The 24151-nt window shown below is 49.9% G+C and overlaps 8 protein-coding genes across 10 annotated transcripts; 5 read left to right on the top strand and 3 right to left on the bottom strand.

Moving 5' to 3' along the window:
* Window positions 1-903: 903 nt before the first annotated feature.
* Window positions 904-3893, top strand: FOIG_05839 (uncharacterized protein). Its single transcript, XM_031204695.1, has 3 exons — window positions 904-1669; window positions 1779-2375; window positions 2426-3893. Exons 1-3 carry the CDS (start codon window positions 1476-1478, stop codon window positions 2676-2678), a joined length of 1044 nt encoding a protein of 347 aa, XP_031064944.1. The 5' UTR covers window positions 904-1475; the 3' UTR covers window positions 2679-3893.
* Window positions 3780-6348, bottom strand: FOIG_05838 (uncharacterized protein). Its single transcript, XM_031204694.1, has 2 exons — window positions 5723-6348; window positions 3780-5674 (listed from the first exon to the last, which is right to left on the bottom strand). Exons 1-2 carry the CDS (start codon window positions 5985-5987, stop codon window positions 4086-4088), a joined length of 1854 nt encoding a protein of 617 aa, XP_031064943.1. The 5' UTR covers window positions 5988-6348; the 3' UTR covers window positions 3780-4085.
* Window positions 6349-6822: 474 nt separating this feature from the next.
* FOIG_05837 (uncharacterized protein) lies at window positions 6823-8188 on the top strand. The gene has a single exon (XM_031204693.1). It carries the CDS (start codon window positions 6991-6993, stop codon window positions 7984-7986), a length of 996 nt encoding a protein of 331 aa, XP_031064942.1. The 5' UTR covers window positions 6823-6990; the 3' UTR covers window positions 7987-8188.
* A 208-nt stretch (window positions 8189-8396) lies between these two features.
* Window positions 8397-12745, top strand: FOIG_05836 (uncharacterized protein). Of its 2 annotated transcripts, XM_031204692.1 has the most exons (3): window positions 8397-9712; window positions 9761-12062; window positions 12143-12253. In XM_031204692.1, the coding sequence occupies exons 1-2, from the start codon at window positions 8686-8688 to the stop codon at window positions 10030-10032; spliced, it is 1299 nt and encodes a 432-aa protein (XP_031064941.1). In that variant the 5' UTR covers window positions 8397-8685; the 3' UTR covers window positions 10033-12062; window positions 12143-12253. The 2 variants fall into 2 exon arrangements, with proteins under 2 accessions (XP_031064941.1, XP_031064940.1); XM_031204691.1 differs by having other exon boundaries at window positions 9761-12745.
* On the bottom strand, window positions 8475-13036 carry FOIG_05835 (uncharacterized protein). Its single transcript, XM_031204690.1, has 2 exons — window positions 11571-13036; window positions 8475-11522 (listed from the first exon to the last, which is right to left on the bottom strand). The coding sequence occupies exons 1-2, from the start codon at window positions 12008-12010 to the stop codon at window positions 10310-10312; spliced, it is 1653 nt and encodes a 550-aa protein (XP_031064939.1). The 5' UTR covers window positions 12011-13036; the 3' UTR covers window positions 8475-10309.
* A 1283-nt stretch (window positions 13037-14319) lies between these two features.
* FOIG_05834 (uncharacterized protein) lies at window positions 14320-16346 on the top strand (the record flags this gene model as incomplete). Its single annotated transcript, XM_031204689.1, has 3 exons — window positions 14320-14880; window positions 14935-15470; window positions 15523-16346. Exons 1-3 carry the CDS (start codon window positions 14573-14575, stop codon window positions 16344-16346), a joined length of 1668 nt encoding a protein of 555 aa, XP_031064938.1. The 5' UTR covers window positions 14320-14572.
* Window positions 16347-18786: 2440 nt separating this feature from the next.
* Window positions 18787-19952, bottom strand: FOIG_05833 (uncharacterized protein; the record flags this gene model as incomplete). The annotated part of the gene is made up of 2 exons (XM_031204688.1): window positions 18787-18925; window positions 19657-19952. The coding sequence occupies 2 exons, from the start codon at window positions 19950-19952 to the stop codon at window positions 18787-18789; spliced, it is 435 nt and encodes a 144-aa protein (XP_031064937.1).
* On the top strand, window positions 19791-24068 carry FOIG_05832 (uncharacterized protein). Of its 2 annotated transcripts, XM_031204686.1 has the most exons (3): window positions 19791-21919; window positions 21978-23133; window positions 23188-24068. In XM_031204686.1, exons 1-3 carry the CDS (start codon window positions 20182-20184, stop codon window positions 23870-23872), a joined length of 3579 nt encoding a protein of 1192 aa, XP_031064935.1. In that variant the 5' UTR covers window positions 19791-20181; the 3' UTR covers window positions 23873-24068. The 2 variants fall into 2 exon arrangements, with proteins under 2 accessions (XP_031064935.1, XP_031064936.1); XM_031204687.1 differs by having other exon boundaries at window positions 21978-24068.
* Window positions 24069-24151: the final 83 nt, after the last annotated feature.

Raw genomic sequence — 24151 nt, 5'->3', positions numbered from 1 at the left:
GTCTTGTCACCACCTGGCCGCTCCAGCTGGCCGCATCAAAGGCCATGGCATAGGCCAGAAGCTGGCTGTGAACCACTGGGCCACAATTTCAGTGAACCGAGCAGCTGGAATAGGGAAATACCACGGAGGTTGGACCTCGTTTGGAGGAGCAATACTGTGCTCACTGTGCTGGATCATGTACCCGCAGGGGTGTGATTCAGGTTAGATTCCCTGTGAGTATCCATCGTTCACACCACAATCTCTGCCTCTGACGGCAGAGCATGAGCCTCTCCCAGAAGGTAGAGCAAAAGGACCTGACCTGTTGCGCATTACAGCGCATAGCATGACACCTTTCCCTTCCCGTCCCCAGAATTCGAGCTACTGCGGTGTACTGTAGTGTGCGTGGCCAGTGGCATGTCCTGTCGTGTCTTGGATTGCCTCCTGAAGAGGTCAAGTCTCCAAGGTCCGTCCTTGAACTAAGGCCTAGGCCTCCCGGTTGCCAGCGGCCGACTGCTCACGTCCCTACCCATCCGCCGTGTCGGGACTGACTGGATGTCTCGGTGTCTTTTGTTGTTGAACAGAACGGACGGATCATGAACAAATACTGTACACTTATCTACATGCCACCGAGTGAAACTTTCACCCCTTCCATGGTATCGTTGTCGTCCCCCACATGCCCTTCTTCCCGTGCTGGGGTTCCTGGTTCCATGTTCCATGTTCCATGGATGCAACGAACTCGTACGAATTCCTAATTGGGTTGGGTGCCTTTCTTTAACCCTTGTCGCACTGGGCAGGCCTTCCATTCGCTGTCTCTGCCTTCTGCAGCATTAGCATTGGCTTTGTAGCGCCGGGCCGCTAGACTGGGTCCACTAATACCACCAGGCTGGCTCGATGTGCACTGTAGAGTTGAGTGTAGCGCCATCCACGAGGTCCCGTCCAAGTTAGCAACCGCCAGACTAAGTATAGTTCGCCTGCCCTCGCCCATCATCCTTCGACCAACTTTCTACTTTACTCTACTCGGTCCTCTCTCTCCCTCCTCCCTCCCCTTCTCATAAAGTCAACAGTTTTGATCCAACCATTCCCGTATCGTATCGCCTTGATCATCGTCGCAGATCCACTGCGTCATGAGAGGCTGATAAACTCTTGACCTTCACTCAGCTCGACATACGAATTGGTCTATCCTGACTAATTAGCTCGACGTCTCTTTTAACGGGGACTGTCGCTATCTATCTGACGATACATTATCGTCGCTTGAGCGCCACTACTTTCGGTCCCGCCGATTGCACAAACACCATCGTCTCTACTGGACTCCCTCACGACTCATAGCAAACCCTGTTGTCCAATTTTTACTCATCATATTCGCCTCACCATATAGACAACTGTATAGAGGGGACGATAAAATTATCTCATATCAAATCTCACTCGAAACTATTTCAGTCACTTAAAGCAACAACCATTAAAGAACTCTCAAACTCTGTTATCACAAACTATCCAACATGAGTTCTCCTTCCCAGGCCGGGCCCTCGTCCCGTAGAGAGGAGAAGAAAGAGAAGGGATTCAGCAAGCTTCTTACTCGCACCAAAACTTTCCTCAAGCGAGAGGGCTCCTCATCTGCTTCTAAGCGTCAGTCGACTCTCTCGACCACCAAGCCTGCCGCTCCAGCCAAGCCTGAGGAGACTCCCCAGACGAGGTACGATTTTCTCTGGTGAACTTTCCTCGGATGGAAACGTCTCGACGGACTGTTTCTATTCCTTGACTAGAACCAGTTCATGTGCATTCAGTAACTAACGAGCCTGCAGTCAACCTCCTGCTCCCGAGAACAAGAAATTGGAAGCTAGGGCTAAATATGAAGGCTTAGAGGGCGTCTCCAAACTCACTAGGAGCCAGTTGATCGAAGAGCGTGCTAAGAAGCTTGGTGAGCGCTATGGACTTGATATCAACGTTTCCGAACTTCAGACCAGATCGCCCGACGACACCGTTCTCCGCATTGACAAGCCGATCCGTATGCGCGTACGACGAACCTGCCACAAGTGCAACTCCACCTTTTCTTCTGCCAAGGAGTGTCCCAACTGCCAGCATGCCCGTTGCACCAAGTGCACCCGTTACCCTCCCAAACGAAGCGAAGCCGAGATTATCGCCAGCCGTGAGCGACGTGCCGCTATCATCAAAGCCAACAAGGAGAACGCCCCTATTATTCCCGACTACTCTTACGCCTTTGACGAGAAGAAGATCGTCCTTACTCGACCTAGCAAGACAGGTGGTCAGGACTTGGTTCACAAGAAGCCTCGTCAACGCGTGCGAAGGACCTGTCATGAATGTTCGACTCTGTTTATCTCTGGTAATAAAACCTGTGAGAAGTGTGGCCACGTTCGCTGCACTGACTGTCCTCGGGATCCGTATGTTCACCTTACAGCACCTATCAAAGTCTTTGCTAACCAGATAATAGCCCCAAGAAGGAGAAGTATCCATATGGTTATCCTGGAGATGAATTCGGTCCTAGCAGTGTGCCACACTATGAGTGTAAGGAGTGCAAGACTATATTCCCAACCGGTGCTGAAAATGGAACCAAATGCACAAAATGTGGTTCGGAGAAAACAGACGACTCGCCCCGTGTCAAACCCCGCAAAGTCGAACCTGAACCAGACCCGGAGATATTGAAGAGGCTACAGGAGCGGCTTGAGAATCTAAAAGTGGCATAACTTGCATACACCATAAGACTCTTGAACTCGGGAGTCGGGGACGAAGAGAGGATGCTATTTCATTTTATCGTTTTACACAACCACACACGACGACGACATTCGAGCTGCGAGAGCGAGGGACGACGGGCGGAGAGCTTCTCAACCATCTCATATCATGAGTCGAAAATTCGATGGCTATCGATCCCCATCCGCAGTTCATTTTCCTTCTACTTGGCCACACGTTGCACGGCTCATCCACCCTGGATCATGGGTTCAAAATAGTATTCGACACGAAGCCTATTTGTTTTTCACGACATAGAGACGGCAATTCATATTGGCCGGCGCATACAACATCACGTTCCGGATCATTCCATTCAAGCGCACCTCCATGACTATTGCATTACCAGCCATCTGTCATTTACAGACATTTACGAACAGAGGAGTTATGATTCAGGAGAGCAAGATCATGTAGAGGGGGCAGGTGGGGATATACGGGTTGATTTGCTGAGAGGTGTTGAAAAGGGGGTGGTTTGTGTATTGACAAACAAAATTCGCATGTACCTTGCGGGCCGTGACCTTTGGAGGATGGATACCACAACGAGTGTGCCACACATTGTCAATGTATTTGGCGAAAGCGAAGAAGCGGTGTTTTTTTCATTCTCTCAGTGAACACAATTCTGTTGGCGAGCGATACCTACGCTCTGCATCAATGAGAAAGACGTCAATCCTTCATAACTAACACCAATACTATTTGACGAACACAAGTGATATCAGTTCCATGTATTCCATCCCCTCTCACTCGCTCTGGATATGGTTGACAACTTGGTTGAGGACTGATTAGGATGTGGCATCATATCCATGCCATTATCCTCTCCTAGTTCATCCAAGAACCCCAGCAATGCAGGAAACACGTGAGTCTTGCCTCAACATCGCCATCATACATACGTGATGTCCCTGCCCCCGCAGTGTCCATTATTCATCCAACCCATCTTGCTCTATGCAGGTGTTGTAATACTTGCAGTATACGTAAGTGGTGCTTGTGTTGGACAAGATGCAAGAGTTGTGCCATGGTCTGCTGCTTTCTGTGTAGCGGTGTGTGTCGCACAGGCGCTGCATAGTGGTGGCGCTGATACCGTGAGGAGAAACAGGTGCGCTCGGCTCATCGGGAGGACAAGAAAGTGAGTGTGAGGCGTATGTGCGTTATGGGAGAGCTAGAGACAGGGGATGACGGGGGGGGGGCTGTCTTGGGTAGTGGCTCAAGATAGGTCTAAGATGTTACTGGGAGGGCTATGATGGTTCCGGTACCCTTGCATGCCTCTATTAAATGATCGATATACTATCTAACAACTTCACGATCACTCCGTGTTATCCACTCCCTCGGCACATGTGATTCCATACCGTATATGGGCAGAGTGTCTCCAACATCCCTCACTCCAGAGGTTGGTCTCCTTCCTTAATGAACGGCTCCAGACTGATCCTAGCTGTATGGGTCACCGAAGCACCAAGGGTATCAAGCCGGTTGATCTTTCGACCAAGATACCTACCCACACCATCCATTCGGTTGTTGAGATGGGCATGCTGTTCATCCACTCTACGTTGAATAATGGAGTTTTGGAATTCGTTCGAGTTGAGGATGGGCATGAGACGGTGCGTTGGGTAAAATCGACCTCTAATCGACTGTTCCTTGAACACGACGTTCTCTTTGATCAGTGCGTAGCGCCAGCGCTGTGCCCCGACCGAATGGCGCCACTGGCTCTCATTTCGTAACGCAACGGGAAGGTGTTCATCCCGGACAATGTTTGACTGGTCTTCAGATACGAGCTGGTAGATATGGCCGACGAAAAAGACGGCGCCAGGGAAGTCCGAGGTGGTGAAGATGCGCCGGAGACCCAGGACGCACGTCTCGGCCGGGACGTTCAACTCAGCCGGGATTGATCTGAGCCGCATTGCGTCGCCAATCTCGATGCGCTCAGCCCCAAAAAAGCAACCCCAGTACGCAACTCTCTTGAAGTTCGGCTCTTCGGAGATTTTGGACCACAGGGAGTACGAGTAGTCAATCTTCACAGCTGCCATCTTGGAAGCGTCGAGTGCAATCATCTCTCGACGGTTCCCGTCTGCGGTACTTTGGAAGAGAGCCTCCCATGAAACACCATCGTATTCCTTGTCCTTCAATTCGGGGAGGTTGACAGGTGGTACGGTAAAGGCATAAAAGGGTCGCATTTCTCCCTCTGTTTTGTTCACATTGTTTTGTTGGACGATGCCATGACCGATGGGCATAACCTCATGATGGCTGGCAGTGGATGAAGCAATGACTCCCAGGCGCCATGCATTACCGTTCAGATACCAGACCAGCTCTCCTGACCTGAACAGCACAGGTGATTTTAGTGACCACTGAACCGGTGGGGGCTGTGCTTGAGTAAGAGGTTGAGCTTGTTGTTGAATCTGCTGCTGTGCTTGAGGCTGGGGTTGTTGAATTTGAGGTGGCTGCTGCTGAAGTGGTGGTTGATTTTGGGGTTGAGATTGAGGCTGGGGTTGGAGCGCCTGCTCCTGTAGTTGAATCGGGGGTCGGTGTTGAATATGCTGTTGTATGGGGGTTGAAGTTGCAGGGACCGGCGTCGGTGCTGGTGAGTTTTGTGCTGTAGTAGCCGGCGTAGACTGTGTAGACTGTGATCGTGGTGTAACTTGGTTCGGTTTTTGAGATGCCTGTCCAGGCATTGGAGGGAGTGGAACAGGCGTGACCTTGGACGGGATCTTATCGACTTTGATAGGTTCATGGGTGATGATCAACGCGTCGTCAGCACCGATGCCCCCTTTCATTGAGTTGAAACCGTTGCAGTGCGCACAGCAACAGTCTCGGTAGTCCATCGATGTTGAGAGCAACCATATCAGGTGCACTGCAAATTCCTGCGGGCTCTTGAAAAGCTTCACCTTGATAGGATACCCCGAAACCCAAAGATGTTTAGACTTCTCGTATAGCCAGTAACCTTGTGGGAAGTTCACTAGCCACGGATTCCCCTCTTCACATGGTTAGATATCTGAGGGATGAGGCAGAGGAGCCAACTTACCATCGGGGTTCGGACATAGCTCTTGCTTCAGCAGAATCCCGAGTTTGACTTTCCACTCTGTGAATCTTGGGTCGTCTTCGGCTAATCGAATCATCTGAGGTTTGGTCCTTGGTGTTTTCTCAGCCGCAGCATCCTTTGTCTTCTTAGTGGCAGTCGTGGCGGATGGTGCTGTGACTGGCCAGTATCCAGGCCCGGTGTCTGAGCCATCGCTTCTTGCCACCCGTACAACATCGAATTCTTTCAGTTCCGTGGGATTCATTGCCATTCTTAGATCAAGAGCCTATTTGCGTCTGACACTTGCTCAATGTCTTCCAGGTTCAGGCCCTCCTCCAGGAAACTATGATGGCGCACGTAGACGCGTTGTTTCTGCCCTGTAGCGAGTGAGGGGCGCTATAGGGTCTGATGAGTTTTCAGGTATTTGTTGAATTCGCGTGTTGTTGTCGAGATGTAGATCATTGATGATCGTGCGCTCTGATGAATTGCTCAACACAAGGAGTAGCTGTTGGAGTAACAATGACCTGGACACGCAATCTTTCATCCGCTTAGCTGAGTGTTACTAATAATTTGTATGTTCTGGGAAGATGCGTCCCAGTCTTCGCGCTCTGTACCTTGATCAAGAAGGGGGTTACTGTAAATTATCTGAAGCTCAAAGCTCTTGAGTGTTCTTTCAATTGGTAGACGAGCTGAGTCAGCAGAATGGCTGGGCCACCCTACACTGGCTGAACAAAGGAATATTGGGTGACAATGAACTCAGTGAGGCACCTAGTCATTTATGCCATTGTTCTATATGGAAGGCCATGCCATTTCTATTTGTTGGTAGGACCTTTGCTGTTCTTCTGTGCGTTCTGGCCTTATTTTAACGTACCAATGGAGGAATATCCCATGATGCGCATCGAACTTCAATTTCAATTCTATGTTGGTTATTACTCTGATTTCATGCAATCCTCCCATACATATAAGAAGTAAAAAATTATTCTCGAAACAAAATGAAACAAAGAAGATGACTGAGCGGCACCTACAAGTGATATGAAAAGCGAGCTGGATGATATGGATGCTTGAATGAGCCACCACAGCCACAGATACGTGGCTCGTGCACTCAATTAAGCCTTGAGATCCCTGAACGCGTCAAACGCGTCTTCTCTTCCCCTCCAAGAAAATCATTTCTGTGGCTTTCGTCCTAAGTATTTACACCTCATCAATTTTGAGAACAAATTATAAATCTATAGTGCTTGAACTCGGGCGCGAATATCGCCAGGCCAAAACCAAGCATGAGTAGCCATGACTTCAAGCACGGGGATAGAGCCTTTCTCCAGGCCATTTTAGCTCGAGGAACGATTACTTTCGAAGAAGCCCGTCCTATCCTTGCTGCGATATTCAATGCCAACCGCAGGCACAGCGGAGATGAGGAGGGAGACGAAGTACGAACAGATCAAATCACCGAAGAACACTTTCAAGAGGCCATAGACAAAGCTTCAGAAGCGGCATCACTTTTCGACTACGAAATCCGAAGTACTTTTCACCAAATTACCAAGAGACGAATATGGGCCTTGGTCAATACCACGTCCGATCCGCAGACGCAACTCGCTACCACATACAGCCACGAAGAAATATCGTTCATTAAACGTGTTCTAGACGCTATGTTTGAAAAGTTCAACACCCCCCGTATGGAAGTCATGGCTATCACCGAGATGCAGGCCATCAAACTGGCGCGGCCAAACCGAAGAGAAAGCCAGATCGATGTGGAAACGCAGACGCAAACAACTGTAGACAAAGGACTTAAGCATAGTGAAGTAGAAGCTGTACTCGCAAATTTGGTTGAGGGAGGGTGGTTTGAGAAGAGTAATGAGGGGTTCTATACATTGTCACCCCGAGCGTTGTTGGAGTTGCGACCCTGGCTAGTTGAAAGCTACAACGACCCGGATCTTGGGCTACGCGACTGGCAGCGCATCAAGTTTTGCGAAGCATGCAAGGATCCAGTTACGATTGGTCTGAGATGCGCAGAGGTGGATTGCAACTTCCGACTCCATGAGGTATGTGAGGAGGCTTTCTGGCGAACTAGGCGAGACAGCAAATGCCCACGATGCTCTACCGAGTGGTCAAGTCATAAGTTCACAGGCGAGCGAGCGGTCACATCGACGGATGCTTTCCAACGGGGACGGCGGAAGAATGGTAGCGGCTGGCAACGTAGCACACTCGCCGATGAGGTTATCCGTGACGAAGGAGGGGCAGATGAGGTAGAAGACGAGGACGTTGATGACGCCTGATCGAGGTGTATATGCCGTTCTACCTACTTTTATGTCTTTATCATTAACCATAGAATTTCAAGATACCCACGGTCAATCAACATGAATTGGCATTGCTAAGTACCTTACTCATGCTGCCCCCGCGTGGCAAGAAAACTTCAGACATGGACAAAATATGCCAAGATCAATTCATCAAAGAGCGCCCTAAGCGTATACTAACTCATCTAAAAACCCTTATCACTTGGGATCTTGATCCCAAGTTTCCTCCCTTCCCCTAGGCTGTTGACCTTACAGTACCTACTAATGCCAGCTGAAGTCGACTTGAGCCCCCGATCTCCACCCACCCACGTTTTGGAAGCCATTTGACCAATCATTTTCGGATTCCTATCATGGTACGGCAGTTGATTGTCGATCATCAAATCACGTAGCCTTAAACATATTTACGTGGGGTAGCTTAGGCTTTGATCCTGGACTCTGGCTGGGCTGCCGTCATGACATCACATGTGATGTGGCTGTGCGCTCTCGATTCACGTAGATCGTTCGTCACCCAAGACAAGATAAAGGCGAATTTCCAAGCGCGCGCCAACACCTAAATCGCCATCCCTCATTTTCCTTTAAGCTGGGCGGCCTCTTGTTCCAGACTAAGGTAGTTAAATAGCTAAATCCCCATTTGCCGCATCTCCGAACAAGGCGCCCCCTTACATATAACAAAACTCCAAAATGTTGGAATACTTGACATACAAAAAGATCAAGAAGAACAGAGCGGAGAAAGCGGCGGCTGCTGAGGAGACTGCGAAGAAGACCGAAGCTGGATCTTCGGCAGACCCATCCTACGGACATGTACCGGATTTCAGCAACGATGCATCTCGTGCATCAGGTCATCAACACAGGCGGCGAAGCACGCAGCACAGCCTCAGCTCCAATACTCCTCCTCTGAGCCCCGTCCTCGACCGCAATGATGAGGCATGGCTGCAAAGTATCCTGGAAGACGATGGTCCAGCTCCGCCTCTGCCGCCACGCATCAATACCCCTCAGATCGACCTCTCGTCTGCATCTGAGAGTGAGATAGAGGCGGTAAAGGCTCTACAAGAACCCAAGAGTAAAAAGGACAAGAAGAAGGAAAAGAAAGAGAAAGAGAAAGAGAAGCACGACAAACAGCCAAACCGTCTAACGGCTTTGTTCACGAGACATAAGAAACCACAGGATGGTCTTAAGCCAGAAGATAACGTCGCGCCACCGGAAGCCGAACGTGAGGAGCAGGACCTTGGTAACGTTCTCGACCGCCTGAACCTCCAAGCAAAGAACAACAAGATCGTTTCTCTCTCCAACGAGTCATCCGAGCTCCTGTCCCGTTTCACCCAAGTATTCAAGGATCTCGCCAATGGCGTGCCGACAGCATACGGTGATCTCGCAAGCCTAGTTGAAGACCGCGATGGTGCCATCAATCGCGGTTTCGAAAAACTGCCTTCATCTCTCAAGAAGCTTGTTACCCAGCTTCCAGATAAGCTGACGTCCTCCCTGGCGCCTGAGCTTCTGGCAGCGGCAGCAGAAAGTCAGGGTCTGAAGGCAAATACGGAGAAGGGCGTTAAGGATGCCGCTATCGACCTCCTCAAGCCATCCAATTTAACCGATCTGGTCACGAAGCCAGGGGCTGTCGTTGGTATGCTCAAGGCTATCGTCAACGCATTGAAGGTGCGATGGCCTGCATTTATTGGTACAAATGTTATATGGAGCGTTGCTTTATTCTGTAAGTATTGCTACCCAAACTATTCATACATTTGCTAACCCTTAATAGTATTGATGTTTGTACTTTGGTATTGCCACAAGAGAGGTCGTGAGGTGCGACTGGAGCGAGAGAAATCTCTAGCTGAGACACCTGTTGATGGCAGCGATCGTATTGAAGAGCTTCCAGATGACCCTCTTCTTCCCGGGCCAGAGGCAGCGGCGGCGAGTCGCAGTGCCGACAGGGCAATACTTGGAGACCCTGTTTCCCCTTTGTCTGAGCCATCCCCGATTCCTGCTGTAGTCGAGCCAGTCTCGCCAGAGGAACCGGTTCGTCGTCGCTGAGACAGTGCCTGGACAGGACTTCCGTTCGTAAGCAGGTTGATATATGGTAACGAGCAGTATTTACGACATGGTTTATGACGAAATGAGAATGGAGCCTCGGGGCAGTGCGATACCAGCCTTTACTATTGATGGACATGGTATGAATAATAAACTTGATTTCTGCCTCTTCACAGTGGGTATCTTTTGTAGGTTGAAAGGAACATCTCCTCTAGAGGCTTTCGTAGTTCAGCTATCCGGCATCATTTGGATAGAAAGAGACAGCATGTATTGCGATGCTTCAATCGTCTTGAACCACTTCTTTGATCTCTTCTCGCCCAGGGGCCATGGCGACAGCTTCACTCTTGTCGCTCACACCTTGGCGATCTGTCGCCCCACCCCCATCTTTGGACCAAAAGTCCACCTCATCAATGATGTCCCAGACAATATCCTCTGCAATTTGGTCAGAATAACGCTCGCTCACAGGGTGCACCCTGTTCAAGCGAGCGTTACCTGACCAGACCTTATCGGGTGCACCTTCGGTCTCGGCTGGAGGAGGATACCAAAAGTCGGGGCCGAAATTGACCTCCACAGCGCCTCCATGGAAGACACTTACGGCAGGGTAATATCCGAGCATGCCGTCGTCAAGGCCTTCGCGACCGCCAACTTGGCCTTGAGGACGCGAAGCTGGTGGAAGGAAGCCAAGGAGGTTCTCGAACGGAGTTCCCATTAAAACACCATTCCTGTATACGCGGATGCAAGAATTGGGAAGCGTGCGGAGACTTGGAAGGGGGTGATTAGGACCAGGTTCTTCTGAAGAGCCACCGCCAGCCCCTGTCGGGTTCATAAGATCTTCCAATTCTTTGGTGGGGGAGTACTCGCTCTTCTCGAAATAAGTATGAGATTTGAAGCGTATGGGATAGCGATCGCGGACAATATTGTGGCCTTCAGCGGTGGGCGCAGGTTCTTCGTCGGTTTGATCAACAACTGGATTATACTGTCCAGACATGATCTTGCGGTGCAGATGTTCTGATGGAAGCTGAATCTCGAGGCCGATGATATCCCCCTCTCGAATGCCTTGCCCGGCAGGAAAGAATTCCTTAGGACGGGACATATGTACCTTTTCTCCCGCGACGTCACGGAGGCCATAACTGTAAGCATCGAACCCCACAGGCGCATCAAGCGATGCCTCTCGTCTTGCCCAGCCCACGCGTACATGCTTGCCTCCTTCTGGCTTGGACTCTTCATCTTTTGGTGGTCGAACTCCTTGTGTGATTTTGCACTCCCAGTACCATCTGCCCTCCCTCACAGCCACGTTCGCCCTTGCCATGCGAAATCCTTTGTCGGTTGTGACGTGACGAGCCGACTTATCAAAATAAACATGCCCTGCTGAGTCCTCGAAGCTCAAGTGGGGGCCATATGGCTCTGGTTCTGTGCTTCGGTAGTAGATCATGGACGGGAAGAGAGGATCGGCGATGCAGGGAGTATACCGGAAGCTCTTCTTATTAGAGACACTTTGACAGTTAGCATGAAGGTATTTATCGGATATAGTCTTAGCTTACTGATCCGATGTGTCAAAGAATTCGACCGTTTGGCCATTAGGGGCCGTGACCTCATGATGTGCCGTCATGACAGGACCTCGAGGAGGGTTGAAGTTGGACAGTTTAGGCTGCCCCAAGTTGTATCGTAATGGGCTCGACTCGCTCTGTTTCTTCTGTGGCTTTGACTTTGGTTTTGGATCAGGTGTCGCACGAACACTATCGCTTCCTTTGGCCTCGCGTTTCTTCAGAGTATCCTTCTTTGCTCGCGCAGACTTAGATCTAGAATTTTGAGCAGCATCTTCGGGTGCCAAAGAGTCGGAAGGCCTGACTTCGGGGTTCAGTGGCGAGGGAACGACAGGACTGTGACGGCCTTCTTCAAGGGAGCGCTTTTGAGGAACCGAGGACAAAGGAAGAGTGGGTGTTGGCTCTCTCTTGGGAGAGCTCCCGAGCTCGGACGCCATGACGAAAGGGAACGACTGAGGCGTTCGCGATATTGCATAGAAGTAGATAAAGGTACGGAATTGATGTCGAGTGACGCGATGCGACGCGACGAGACAACCAAACTACTAATGCTGATCGTTCTTAGAATAAAGCTAGCCAGCTGATCGATAACTAGCCCTGCGTTTGAGCGAGATAAGATAAGATAAAAACGAGAAAGCGAGTTCAAGCCTCGGCTGATAAGAATCGAATGGAGAGAACAAAAAAGAGGGCCCGATCTCGGCCTAGCGTGGATTGGATCTGAGTCGGTCAGGGCACCAGGACGGCGATCCCCTGCGCAAAAATCCGACCAGCGGTGCCAAGAAACGAAGAGGAATTTCTCCGTATTAGCTGAACCAATCAGAGACGACTTAATGTAATCCAACGCATTTCAGGGGCGAAATGGCAAAGTTGACAGAGCCGCGGTGAGGAAGAGGGGCCTACTAGAACGTCCTAATTTAAGGGCCTTTCTCTTGGTTCCTCCACTGTGACGACACGTTGGGAAGGGTCTTTTCTGCAGGTTTTCTGGCGTGACGAGATCTGGAGAGTTTGAGAGTTCAGGTTTGTGAGGCATAGATCTCTCACGTGAAAAATACGAACAGTACTCAGCATCAAATGATATCCATGCAGTCGGAAACGGCACCTTTGGTTCAAGAGCTAAGAAAGACACTAGAAACGAGATGAGAGTGTCTAGATCAATTCGGTTGTTTTAACCCCAACCCACCAGCGGCCGTCGTTCCATGCTGGGGCCCGACTCCCCGTGAAATCGCATCATGTGTCTGTTGAGTCGTCTTGCTTCTGGTTTGTTTTTGCCTTTGCACGTCACTCCCCTCCTGCCTAAGGACGAATTAGACTTGACTGCCACTGAGGGGTACGAGAAGAAGAGAATAGAGAGAACACAGTCAGCGAGTCTCTCTGCTGGGCCCCATTTAGGCTCATGCAATGCAACGCCAGCTCCCGAGACCCGACAACCAGTCTCCAATCCACCATAACTAATACCAAACAATCTGAAGGGTAGAAGGCAAGGCAGAGCAATCAAGAAAGCACAAGCCCAGATCCAATTCCAAGACTAAGCCCCAGCCCCATTGGATAGATCAGGCCTTGTCTGATCATCAATCGCAATCACCTTACCTACCTACTCTGCCCAACTTTCACTGCCATCTCTTTCTGATCTGACCTGCGCCTCAATCTCAAACCAGACGGAATTGTTCGTCCATCTGTTTTGTTGACTGTCATCTCTGAGTTCTCACCTTTGACCTCTACCTTTCCCTTCACCTTAACCCCCCACCTTGTCCTCTCTTGGTCTCGGACACCCTTCCCCCGGGGTCACCGTCCTCTCCTCCACCGCCATCTGCCATCTGCCGTCTCATTGCGTCGCTGGTTATCGATCTACGGTATCTCACGCGCGCGTGCACACACACGCAAACATACACCCTGGTCTCTGGTCTTGGCTCTGCTTGGTCACCAATTCACCTTCCACCGTCCCAGCCTGGTGGTGCCGCAAAACTTGGGAGTCTTACGCCTCAACCCATTGACGAAGTCCTCCCCTGTTATTCGCCAAGCACCACATTCAATTATACCTTGCCTAGGAACGAGACAAGGCGTGTTCCGTCCCGTCCTGTTCTGTCAGTGTGTCCTGCACTTCGCTTTCGGCCGCCTTTTGTTGTCTTACCAACACCTGTCATTGCGTAGTCACAGATTCATCACCCTTGCACATAGTCTACTTTCCCTTCCGCCTTTTTGGTTTGGTTGATAATCTTTGTTATCTCCTGTCCTTGGTTATTCCCTTTGTCTTCTTTACTACACACTCCGCACATCCTTGTCCTCTCCTCTCCTCCCCGCGGCTGTCGACTCCTCAACCTTCTTCTTTGGTCTTCTCGGCCTTGCAGTTGCGCCGGTCCCAAGTATCTGGTAGCTGTCGCGTCACTCTCTGACACCTGTCGTCTGACCAATACATTGCTTCCCGTTCGATCGGACTCGATCCAACCTTCGATTGGTCCTGTTTACTAGGTCAGCTGCCTACGCATCCACGTCCCTTTGTATCCTGGCGACTTGTTCGACTCGTCTGCCCACCAGCAAAACTGGCAACTTGACGATACATATCGCTGGACTGCAGACTGGGCTTTGCACTAGGTACTTCTTCAGCATTCTGACTTACACCTCGCATCGAGCCAAGAAAGTATTGCATTTGTTTGGCTCGCTTCGGTGCCTGCGAACTCTTAGTTGCGGAACCCGGCTCCGGCCTCTCTCCGGATTCGCCTCCTTGCTCGGCCGGTTCGAAACCACTTATCAATCCGCTGCAGCCGATTACGAGTCGTGTGAAGGACTTTCTCTCCCATAATCAAATTTCAATCTTGCTCATCCTCGACCTATACGACAATCAAATCAACCTACCGACCCTCGATATCAACGCCGATGAATGCTATAGACTTCGGTTTGTAACTGACCCGTCGCATTCCAACCCAGACTATTGAAGTACACCCATTCGATTCATCTGAACCATTGTCGTCTTGCTTCCCTCGATACTAGCAGCCCTACCTACGGGCATGAGCCAAGAAACCCAAGAAACGGCGCTGTATAGCCATCAGCGTGAGACGGGTTCGGTGCGAACTGCGCTGCCATCACGACCAATGTCCTCGAAACCAAGTGACAGCTCGACTGTTTCTTCTCAGGAGCGGACCAGACTCCCTACCGGCCAGGACAACCGCGACCACCAACATAGACTAAGTGGGAGTCCGTCTGGCCCTAAGACAAGTTCAGCTCCAGGAAACATGTCAAAGCAACAGAGTCCTGGGTCAGAGCATGGTTCAAAAACAAGTCCGCCACCTAGTGGCAGCCAAGGACAAGTTTGCAGGTAAGTTAACTACCCTTAATTCTACGGTAATCACTCTGCTTATACCGATAATAGTAACTGTGGAACCACCCGGACCCCTTTGTGGAGGAGATCACCTCAAGGTGCTACGATTTGCAACGCCTGTGGCCTCTATCTGAAAGCCAGAAACGCCTCTCGTCCGACTAGTCTCAAGCGACCACCGAATGTTGTCCCTGCAGAACCTCCTCGAACTACCGCACCGAAGCCCTCTGCAGTCACAGGTCCAAAACCTGCGTCAAATGCGACCTACATATCTGCTGATCAAACTGGAGGGACTTGTCCTGGAGGTGGACGTTGTAACGGAACGGGTGGTGCAGAGGGCTGCAATGGATGCCCTGCCTATAACAATCGTGTTTCGAAAAGTGCCAACCTAGGTGGAACGCAGAAACGACAGAGTTGCCAAAGTCGAAGTGAAAGTACCAAACCGGAACCAGTGCCTCTGGATGTCAATGCCCTGCAAAATCAACAAAATTCGAATGCCACGGTTGTGATTGCATGCCAGAACTGTGGCACCACTATTACGCCTCTCTGGAGGCGTGATGAGAGTGGCCACACAATCTGCAACGCTTGTGGTAGGTATTACGCGTTTAACGTTTGTCAAACAGTATTTGTTAACAGCCCTAGGTCTATATTACAAGCTACATGGTGTCCACCGGCCAATGACCATGAAGAAATCGACTATCAAAAGACGAAAACGAATTATCCCAGCTTCGCAGGATGAGGAGATGGAAGATGCAATGGAGCCAGCTGAAATGCAAGGCCAGTATGAACAAAATGCTGAGAAAGGGTCAATAAACGAGGACGGATCTGTCAACCTGGGTCTTCGTCGTCGCCCAGACCATCCGCTCACGATCGAGCCTCAACCGGTTATCCGACCTACAAGTAGAACAATATCGCCACTGCCTTCGACCTCGGATCTAGCTGCGTATCATCAGTCAAATAACCCACGTCAGTATACCGGATCCCTGAACGACGATAATCGACTGGCCCCCATGGCGTCTATGTCATCAAACAACGACAGGAAAACATCGCTATCCCCTGCCTCGTTTCTGTCGCCAACTCGAAAACGATCCTTCTCTACCACTGAAAGTGAAGCATTTGCCTCACAAGAAACTGGACAGGAGAGCTCGAAACGAATCTCCTCAATCAATATCAAATCGATACTGAATCCATCGACGTCAGCCACTACTCCCCCCAATTTAGGAACAGGAAGCGACGACGGCGACTATTCCTTACCTCCCATACGATCACCTGGCAGTACCATAGCGTCAGCACCTAGTCCCAGCACCTTTTCCAACCGGGATAACACGCCAGGTGCTGGCCCGCGTGATTTCGATACTGAGAGAATAAAGGCTGAGCGTCGAGCAGCCTTACAACGCGAAGCGGACAAGATGCGAGAAATGCTTGCCGCAAAAGAGAGAGAATTACAAGAACTTGGACATGATTAATGAGTAGGATCCACGATAAGACATCAACGATTTATGAGGTACCTCTTGGTCAGCAAGGTGTCTTTGGACGCGAAATTTTAGTGAATGGAAGGCGAGTTAGGAACCGGCGCATTTTGGATTTCACAGCACACACGGCCTTCTCGGATGGGTTTCAGCTCATGAAACTGGAGTTATTGCTGTTAAGGAGCATGGTGTTTGACATACGTGTCTGGTTTGCTTTCTTTCTTCTCTTCTAAAAGCTATTGGAAGGATTATACAGAACTACTGGCTTCGGCCAGCGATACCACTCTATCTCTCGAAAAGCACATTGTTTACGCTACGGAAAATGCACATATAGACAGGGTCAGGCTGTATATATCGCAAGATAGTTTACACGAGCCAAAAAAAGAGAATGCGGTGTCGCGTTGAGCGACTGTGAGTTGACAACTTGATCAAGTATCAGCTTTGAGCCTCCTTTCCGCTTCATCTTTGATTTATTCATTGTGATAACGACCTTCGTTAAAAAACAAGATTTTTTGATAGAATTTGCGTAGTTTTCCGAAACACAAAGTCCACTCTATACATGGTTTGCGAAGGTGCTCGCACAGTAAAGCATCTATTGTGTGGACATCATAGCGTAGCACAAAGCCCCGTGCTCACTACGTAGGCGCTCAATGCGTACATAGTCCAAACTTGACAGGCCATGGGGGATAGAATGTAAGTTGCTGCAGTAATGAACTGATCAGAAAACCCGAGCTGTCTTGTGATCACAACGAAATATGATGCCCTCAAGGATCATGAAGTGCAAGCCTTGTTGGTAAGGCTGATCCATACAAATGTAACGCTGCGGAGAGAAAAGCGTCGAACTCGTTTACCACAGACAGTGACATTATCACTTGAGGAAACAAATTCCAAGACTACTTAAGCAATGCAATGGGCTATCAGAGCGGGGAGAAAAAGTTTCTTTAACCATTAGAGAAGATTGAACGACGGGTAAGATAGCAAAAGGTGCCCTCACAGCTCATATTCTTGGAACCAATGTGCTAGATGTATCACCACTAGTATGCCATTCATCTACCGCAGTGCATAGGCAATTCATGATATATCCCTTGCAATCAACCATATAAAACGCCTGACGTGGAGTAGTTGAGCATTGGCCCATGTAATTGCAGCGCTCAGGGAGGGGATAGAGCTTTCGTGAAACTATGGTGGCTAACGTTCATGCATACACTACGTCTTGTAATAAATTTCCTATATTAGAATTGAGATTTACTTGCATCAGTCACGGGTGCCTTATGTTGGCCGTTCATTGCCGCGGGATCAACTGGACTGACTTGATGTGTTCCCTGCTGAGTGTTCAAACAAGGCGGGATATCATCAACATAGCGTATGGAATTATGATTGAACAGTACATAAAAAACAAGTAACCTATTAATAAAACTTTGGCTTGCTGATTTCTGCGTGGCTCGCCTAAGCCCGAGTAAATCGCTGTCAGTCTAGGTGTTCGGGAGGGTTGGATTTGGTCGCTATATGCTATATTCCGGAGGAGGAAAGCCTTGAAGACGTTGCGGTAGTATTACTAATAGACCGATACGCATCGAGTGAGTTGTGTTTGTAAATGATTTCACTCGATATGAGGACTCGACTCCGTTCAAGTAGTCACTGTGCCTTCAGGCTTCGTCCCAAGGTTGTGTGGATGCCCTTCGAAATCTCTGCCAACCTGGACAATACCAGCAACATCAATTCCAAGGAGAAGATTACAAGTTATAAGCGACTGATACTGAGATGAGTTTGATGTCGATGCCTACCTTGATATATGGATATACAGGAAACCCAACAGTTCACTGATAGAACAAAACACCACGAATTAACTTCGATATGAGAAATGAACAAGCTAGATTAAGCATAAACCTAACAGCTGCCTGCAATCTTTTATATTTCAGTAAGGTGGATGATTCTTTTTGCTTGAGGAATAATGGGTTGAGGACCAGTGTTTTGTTTGAGCATATAGCCCAAAGCAAGACGAAAGGTGAACCGGCATCCAATAAAAAACCAAAAAGGTAACCGATCAATCTGTCGAGAGACACTTGGATTCATGTCAACGGGCTAGGGCAGAAAACTGTTCGGCCATGCGAAAGCCAATAGGTCTCTGAACGGCTAAGGTAGGTAGACATGCTGTGATATTGCCCAGCAACATGGTTCGGATCTTGCCGTATATGCATATTGAGCTAATTTAGACTCGCGGCATTTGCGGAGATCTAGATGTTTTGCCTGTCTATCTCCGGTTGAGGATCCGCCCGATCAAGATAATCAGAGGATCTCCAAGCAAACGCAAAGAGCTTTGATATGGTCAGAGTTGTATGCTGAATTGAGCAACAGTTGAACGTCCTGGCGTCGGTTCTTCAGCACCAAAATGTTTTGTATTCTCTTGGAAATGCTGTATACTCACTGCTGCACACCCTCATGGGCTCCTGTTGAGCTCCGTGATGACCGGTGCCGGTGCCGGGGTGGAGCGCCTCCGGAGACTCCGTCCACGGTGAGTCGCAAACCACAGGCAGCTGCTACTGTACCCGTTCTGCCTGCTTTCCGCTGCATTTCCGCTGTGCAGGTAGGCGGGTTCGCCTAAACCAATGGCGCCTTTCTTGCCCCAGGATTTGATCACTCACCTACACCAAATCTTGCTCATTTCAATCGCAGTCCTACATACGCACAGAAAAGACATCATTCAACTTTTCTGCTTACCAATACGTCAGATGCTAAGACACAACGTCGTGTTGGAGCAGGGAAATATCTTGAGTGATCTGCGATTTGTTACCCCAAAGCTAAGGATGCTGTGTGTCGGTGGCTGATTCTAAAATCTCACCGACAAGGCAGACCAGCATGGTCTTTATTTTTTTTTCTCTCCGATAAACCGTTTCTTAGAACGTTCCAGTGCTTTCTGGACAGTCTTGAAGTGATACGAGGCATATCAATCATTCAATTATAGCGGAGAATCAAGCATCTGAGCCTCTGAGGACGTGCTAAACCCCACATAGACACTCCGGGGAAGCGCATGCTCGGACTTTATCAGAGTCACGACTCCGATCCGGTTGACAATGAGCCTCCAAAAGACATCACGGATGATATGTATTGTCATATAAAAGTTCTTATTGCGAGGCCAAAGACCCATGCGAAGGCCGGTCTCGGGTCAAGACTTGGGTCTAACGAGACGCATCCGCATGGATGGCTACGCCTTGCGAACTACGAGAAGCGGAGCCCAGCCTATGTTGACCGTGTCGAGCTCACACTGTACGGGCGAGACAATGATTGGACACCCATATTGTTGGCTCACCATATGCGAAGGAGCTGGAACCATCCTACAGTGTTGGAAGCACCGTCACTCCGCAGCTTGTGTGCGTGGGTCCATTCATCAAAAAGATCCATGTCTGTCAATTGAAGGGCGCACGACATGACAATCTGGCTAGACTCGCTCAGCTGGTTGGTGTGGCTGGCCGGCACTCTGCACTCCAACTCCACCAGACTTTTGGCTTGGTTCACATTCTGGGGGATGGAGACTGCTGACTCTTTCGATGTGTTCCTAGACAGACCGTTACTTGTGCCTAGGTAGTACCTTGGTTGGATTTTCATCTTGAACAAAACTCAGGGACTATCCTCCACTTGGGAGCCTCATTCTTTTCTCTTCACTTTCAGGCTCAACTATCTTGTGTCCTTCTAGCTCTCACTCCAAACGATTCAAGTGGGACCAGGCTGACTGACATCCAAATCTATTCGGTTCATGGCTGTCACCCTTACGCGCGCCTTTCGATTGACCTGAGCCGACATCTCTGCTCCGCATCAGCACTTATCCTTGTGCATCATGTCCAATATGGATGAGATGGAGCAATTTGTCAACTGGGACAAGGCCATTGACGCCTTTCCACAACCCCAGGATGGCAACGCCTTTGCTGGTCTGACAGCTGACAACAACGAGAGCATTGATCTTGTCCTGGAGAATGTCAGTGAAGACGACTTCAGCTTCTGCGCCCTTCAACACTTTTCAGACAACAACTTCCCTCTGCCGGACATGCCCGCCCCAACGATGGACTTCACCACAACCGCTGAAGACATATCTAGTCAATTTCAGTGGGATACACCTCCATCGCCATGCATCAACTGTGCTATGTCTGGCTTCTCATGCAAAAAGATCCGAGAGGGTATGTACAAGGACTATTGCACTACCTGCGTAGCATTGAAGGTCGACTGCAGCTTTGCTGTTGCCCCCGAGTCTATCAACACTTCAGCTGCGCCCTTTGACATCAATCCTTTTCTGCCATCTGGACCTCAGATCTCCAACACTCTCCAGGAGGATAACCAGGACGACTCTTGTCAATCCTCTCGCAATGCCTCTCGCAATGCCTCCGTCAGTGATCTAGGCAACCTGGGAGAAATATTCAACAACAAGGCCGCACCTCCTCCCAAAATTGGAGCACGATTCTCTCGAGAGTCGGTTCGTATTCTCAAGAACTGGCTCTCAACTCATAACCGTCATCCTTATCCTAGTGACGAAGAGAAGGAGATGCTGCAACGCCAAACAGGGTTAAACAAAGTCCAAATCACAAACTGGCTTGCAAATGCTCGTCGACGCGGCAAGGTTCAGCCCCCGCGCTCAACATCACCTCACTACACCAGCTCATGGTCAGGCCCCATGGATATCCCTCAACGCCGAGGAACACCAGCTCTGGAAGCCATGAACCCACTGCAACGTTGGGAGCACTCACCCCCTGAGAACGAACCTGCGTCCGTCAGCGCTATTGCACGGGCCGTCACCGCCTCTTCCTCTGGAATGTCGTCCGGACTCGACAGCCCTTTCAGCTTGAGCTATGCGGACGATGGCTCAAGCAGATCTATCTGCAACCAGTCATCGGTCAGCAGTTTAGGCACCTCTCACTCCAGTAATGGTTCTCACGGATCGGCCTATTCACATGGATCTCGCAACTCATGGGGTTCGTTTGGCTCAGCCCCATTCAATAGCCACGGACGTCGTCGCCGTCGCCGAAGGGCTTCGGCAAAAATTGGCAAAGAGAAGACCAGCCTATCAGCCCCTCTCAAGACCTTCCAGTGTACATTCTGTACCGAAACATTCAGGACTAAGCACGACTGGCAACGACACGAAAAGTCGTTGCACTTGTCTCTTGAGCGGTGGGTGTGTTCTCCTCACGGCGCAAAAGCCGTCAACCCTGATACAGGCATCTTATCCTGTGTCTTTTGTGGCGAGGCCAATCCAGACGATGCCCATATCGAAAGCCACAACCACTCCGCCTGCCAAGAGCGTACCCCAGCAGAACGGACATTCTACCGAAAAGATCATCTTAACCAGCACCTGCGTCTGGTGCATAATATCAAGTTTCAGGATTGGTCTATGAAGTCGTGGAAGGTAGCAACGCCTGAGATTCGGTCCCGATGTGGTTTCTGTGGTATCGTAATGGATACATGGACTATCCGTGTCGATCATTTGGCAGAGCATTTCAAGACGGGTTATTCCATGGCTGACTGGAAGGGTGATTGGGGTTTCGATAACCCTGTACTCGAGATGGTCGAGAACTCCATGCCTCCATGTATGAGACCTCTCCAGTATCCTGTAGACAAGTTGCCAACGTCTAACTTTTGAAATAGATCTTATTCATTATGAGCGCACATCCCCGTTGCCATACGTAGCCACTCACTCCCCGCCAGAGTCACCTCGTAATGCCTACGAGTTGATTAAGTTGGAAATGGCTTTCTTCACACGGAACTATCAGGACCAGCACGGACGACTCCCGAACGACGAAGAGATGATGGTCGAAGGTTGTCGTATCATTTTCGCTAGCGAACTGTTATCTCTACAGGGCATCGCGACGAGGCCATCGTGGCTCCGTGACATTATCATGAGCTCTGACACTCTACAACAAAAGGCTAGATTCGGTCCTTTGCGTGGTGCCGCTGAAAACAGGCTGGCATCCCTCAAAATTAACGGCAAGGACAACTTGTTCGAGGAGTGTCCTATGGAGGTACAGCTCCACGAATTTGTCAAGGCCAAGAGACTACTTGGTTTAACGGCGATGGATGATGAGCTTCAAGAAGAGGCCTGTCGTATCGTGGGTCGAGTGGAAGAAGTCTCTACACACCCGTCAGAGGCCATTGCAAACTGGCTAATTCGCCTCGCAACATCTACTACGAACTGGCTCGCGCCTTTCCGTCGACGTGCACACCTTCCACGAAGCGAAGACGTGGTGGATCACATTTGCCGTTCAACGGATCCTACATCTATCGACTCAACCATCCACAGCTACTCGCGCCTCGAGCGTGAACTGAAAGATTATCTCATCTTACAACGATCGATGGGCATAGAGCCTACTGACGAGGACCTCCAACGACAAGCTCGTATCATTATATACGAATTCGATGACGGTTGGAACCAAACCGCGGCAGATAACGCATCTTGGCTCGAGGGATTCAAGAACCGTCATCCCGCAAGCAGTAACAGCTCGCCTGCATTTTCCCTTCAGCCTAGTGTCAACTCAACTGTCAGCGGAACCGCCACCACTGATGCGACACTTTTTTCCAGTGACTGTCCTGTGCTTCTGGGATTGGGTTGTGATGACATGTTTGATATGGGCAGCGGCCCTAACTGTCCCGGACCATACTTCCTCAATGATGCGAACTGCTATCGACGATTGGCGAAGGAGCTGAAGCGATGGGTTGCTGGCACTATGTCGGCGAACAACCCTAACAGGCATGTGCCTAGTGATGCAGAGCTTCAGCACCAGGCACGCTGGATCCTATATGACGAGTAAGTTTTCTGGGCAGGAAGATTGCCGAATGTGACGAGCTGACAATATTCTAGTGACGATCCTTGGAATCAGACTGCTGCAGATAATGCCGAATGGCTTCAAAGGTTCAAGCGAGACGCCGGTATCCTCAAGACAGACGGTCCTGGGCTCCCAATGAGCGATGGCTGGGCCCTCGAATCTGGTGGTTCGGGATTCGCACCCCCCTATGCTTGCCCCAAGGCATCGCTTGAGCCTTTCCCTGCAGATGCGCAGGTGTCAATGGGCCAGGGTGCCAAGTCACTGCCAGCAGCTATTGCTAACAGCTACATCGAGAAGCTCACATCGCAGGCGGCACGACCTGCTGAGGTTTTTTGCTCGCGAGAGCTGGAGCGTGGTCTTATCAGCTATGTCGAGGATCATGTAGCATGCAAGGGATCCATGCCCACAGACGCCATGCTTCAGACACGAGCGCGTCGGATTCTCGACTCGCAGACCACTCCAGCCGATGATATTGATCTGTTGAGCAAGTTCAAGGATATGGTGGCTAAGAAGGTTCCTCAAGCAGTGGCCGCTCAGGACACCATTGCCAGTGCTCCTGCGATGCCCAGCAATATGGAGCTTAACCTCTCAGATGAGGATGTGAACAATATCCTGCAGGACATGAATTTCGAATTTGATGCTCAAGACTTTGGCGTTGCAATGGAAGGGTTACAAGATACAGGAGGTGTTAGCCTGAATATGGCAGGATTCACGGATTAGGGACCGCTTTATACCATTCACGAAGTGTATTAACGATAATGATTAGACGCATATAACAAAAAGGTGTCAGGTTTTTGAGAGTTTCTAGATACAATATGGGTACGCGGTGGATATTTCAATGGATATCAGTTTGTTTACATAAAATTTGGGAATGGCTCAATAATATCACTACATTATCTTCACTTAGCACCTTGCCTACTAGACCAAGTTTCAGGCTGAGTCAACATACGTGATTGATAACAATAGCAGCGATCGTTCGGGCATAAGCGAGGCAATGTC

The sequence above is a fragment of the Fusarium odoratissimum genome (assembly GCF_000260195.1).
Source record: "Fusarium odoratissimum NRRL 54006 unplaced genomic scaffold supercont1.8, whole genome shotgun sequence".
Classification (NCBI taxonomy): domain Eukaryota; kingdom Fungi; phylum Ascomycota; class Sordariomycetes; order Hypocreales; family Nectriaceae; genus Fusarium; species Fusarium odoratissimum.
Note: the sequence above shows the minus strand (reverse complement) of the source record. Positions and strands in the feature narration are given on the sequence as shown.

Coding starts and splice junctions, on each gene's coding strand:
- FOIG_05839 (XM_031204695.1), top strand. CDS start 1,476: ATGAGTTCTCCTTCCCAGGCCGGGCCCTCGTCCCGTAGAGAGGAGAAG. Junction 1,670..1,778: donor GAGGAGACTCCCCAGACGAG/GTACGATTTTCT, acceptor ACGAGCCTGCAG/TCAACCTCCTGCTCCCGAGA. Junction 2,376..2,425: donor ACTGACTGTCCTCGGGATCC/GTATGTTCACCT, acceptor ACCAGATAATAG/CCCCAAGAAGGAGAAGTATC.
- FOIG_05838 (XM_031204694.1), bottom strand. CDS start 5,987: ATGGCAATGAATCCCACGGAACTGAAAGAATTCGATGTTGTACGGGTG. Junction 5,675..5,722: donor GCTATGTCCGAACCCCGATG/GTAAGTTGGCTC, acceptor AACCATGTGAAG/AGGGGAATCCGTGGCTAGTG.
- FOIG_05837 (XM_031204693.1), top strand. CDS start 6,991: ATGAGTAGCCATGACTTCAAGCACGGGGATAGAGCCTTTCTCCAGGCC.
- FOIG_05836 (XM_031204691.1), top strand. CDS start 8,686: ATGTTGGAATACTTGACATACAAAAAGATCAAGAAGAACAGAGCGGAG. Junction 9,713..9,760: donor ATGGAGCGTTGCTTTATTCT/GTAAGTATTGCT, acceptor AACCCTTAATAG/TATTGATGTTTGTACTTTGG.
- FOIG_05835 (XM_031204690.1), bottom strand. CDS start 12,010: ATGGCGTCCGAGCTCGGGAGCTCTCCCAAGAGAGAGCCAACACCCACT. Junction 11,523..11,570: donor TTCTTTGACACATCGGATCA/GTAAGCTAAGAC, acceptor TAACTGTCAAAG/TGTCTCTAATAAGAAGAGCT.
- FOIG_05832 (XM_031204686.1), top strand. CDS start 20,182: ATGTCCAATATGGATGAGATGGAGCAATTTGTCAACTGGGACAAGGCC. Junction 21,920..21,977: donor CGAGAACTCCATGCCTCCAT/GTATGAGACCTC, acceptor CTTTTGAAATAG/ATCTTATTCATTATGAGCGC. Junction 23,134..23,187: donor CGCTGGATCCTATATGACGA/GTAAGTTTTCTG, acceptor ACAATATTCTAG/TGACGATCCTTGGAATCAGA.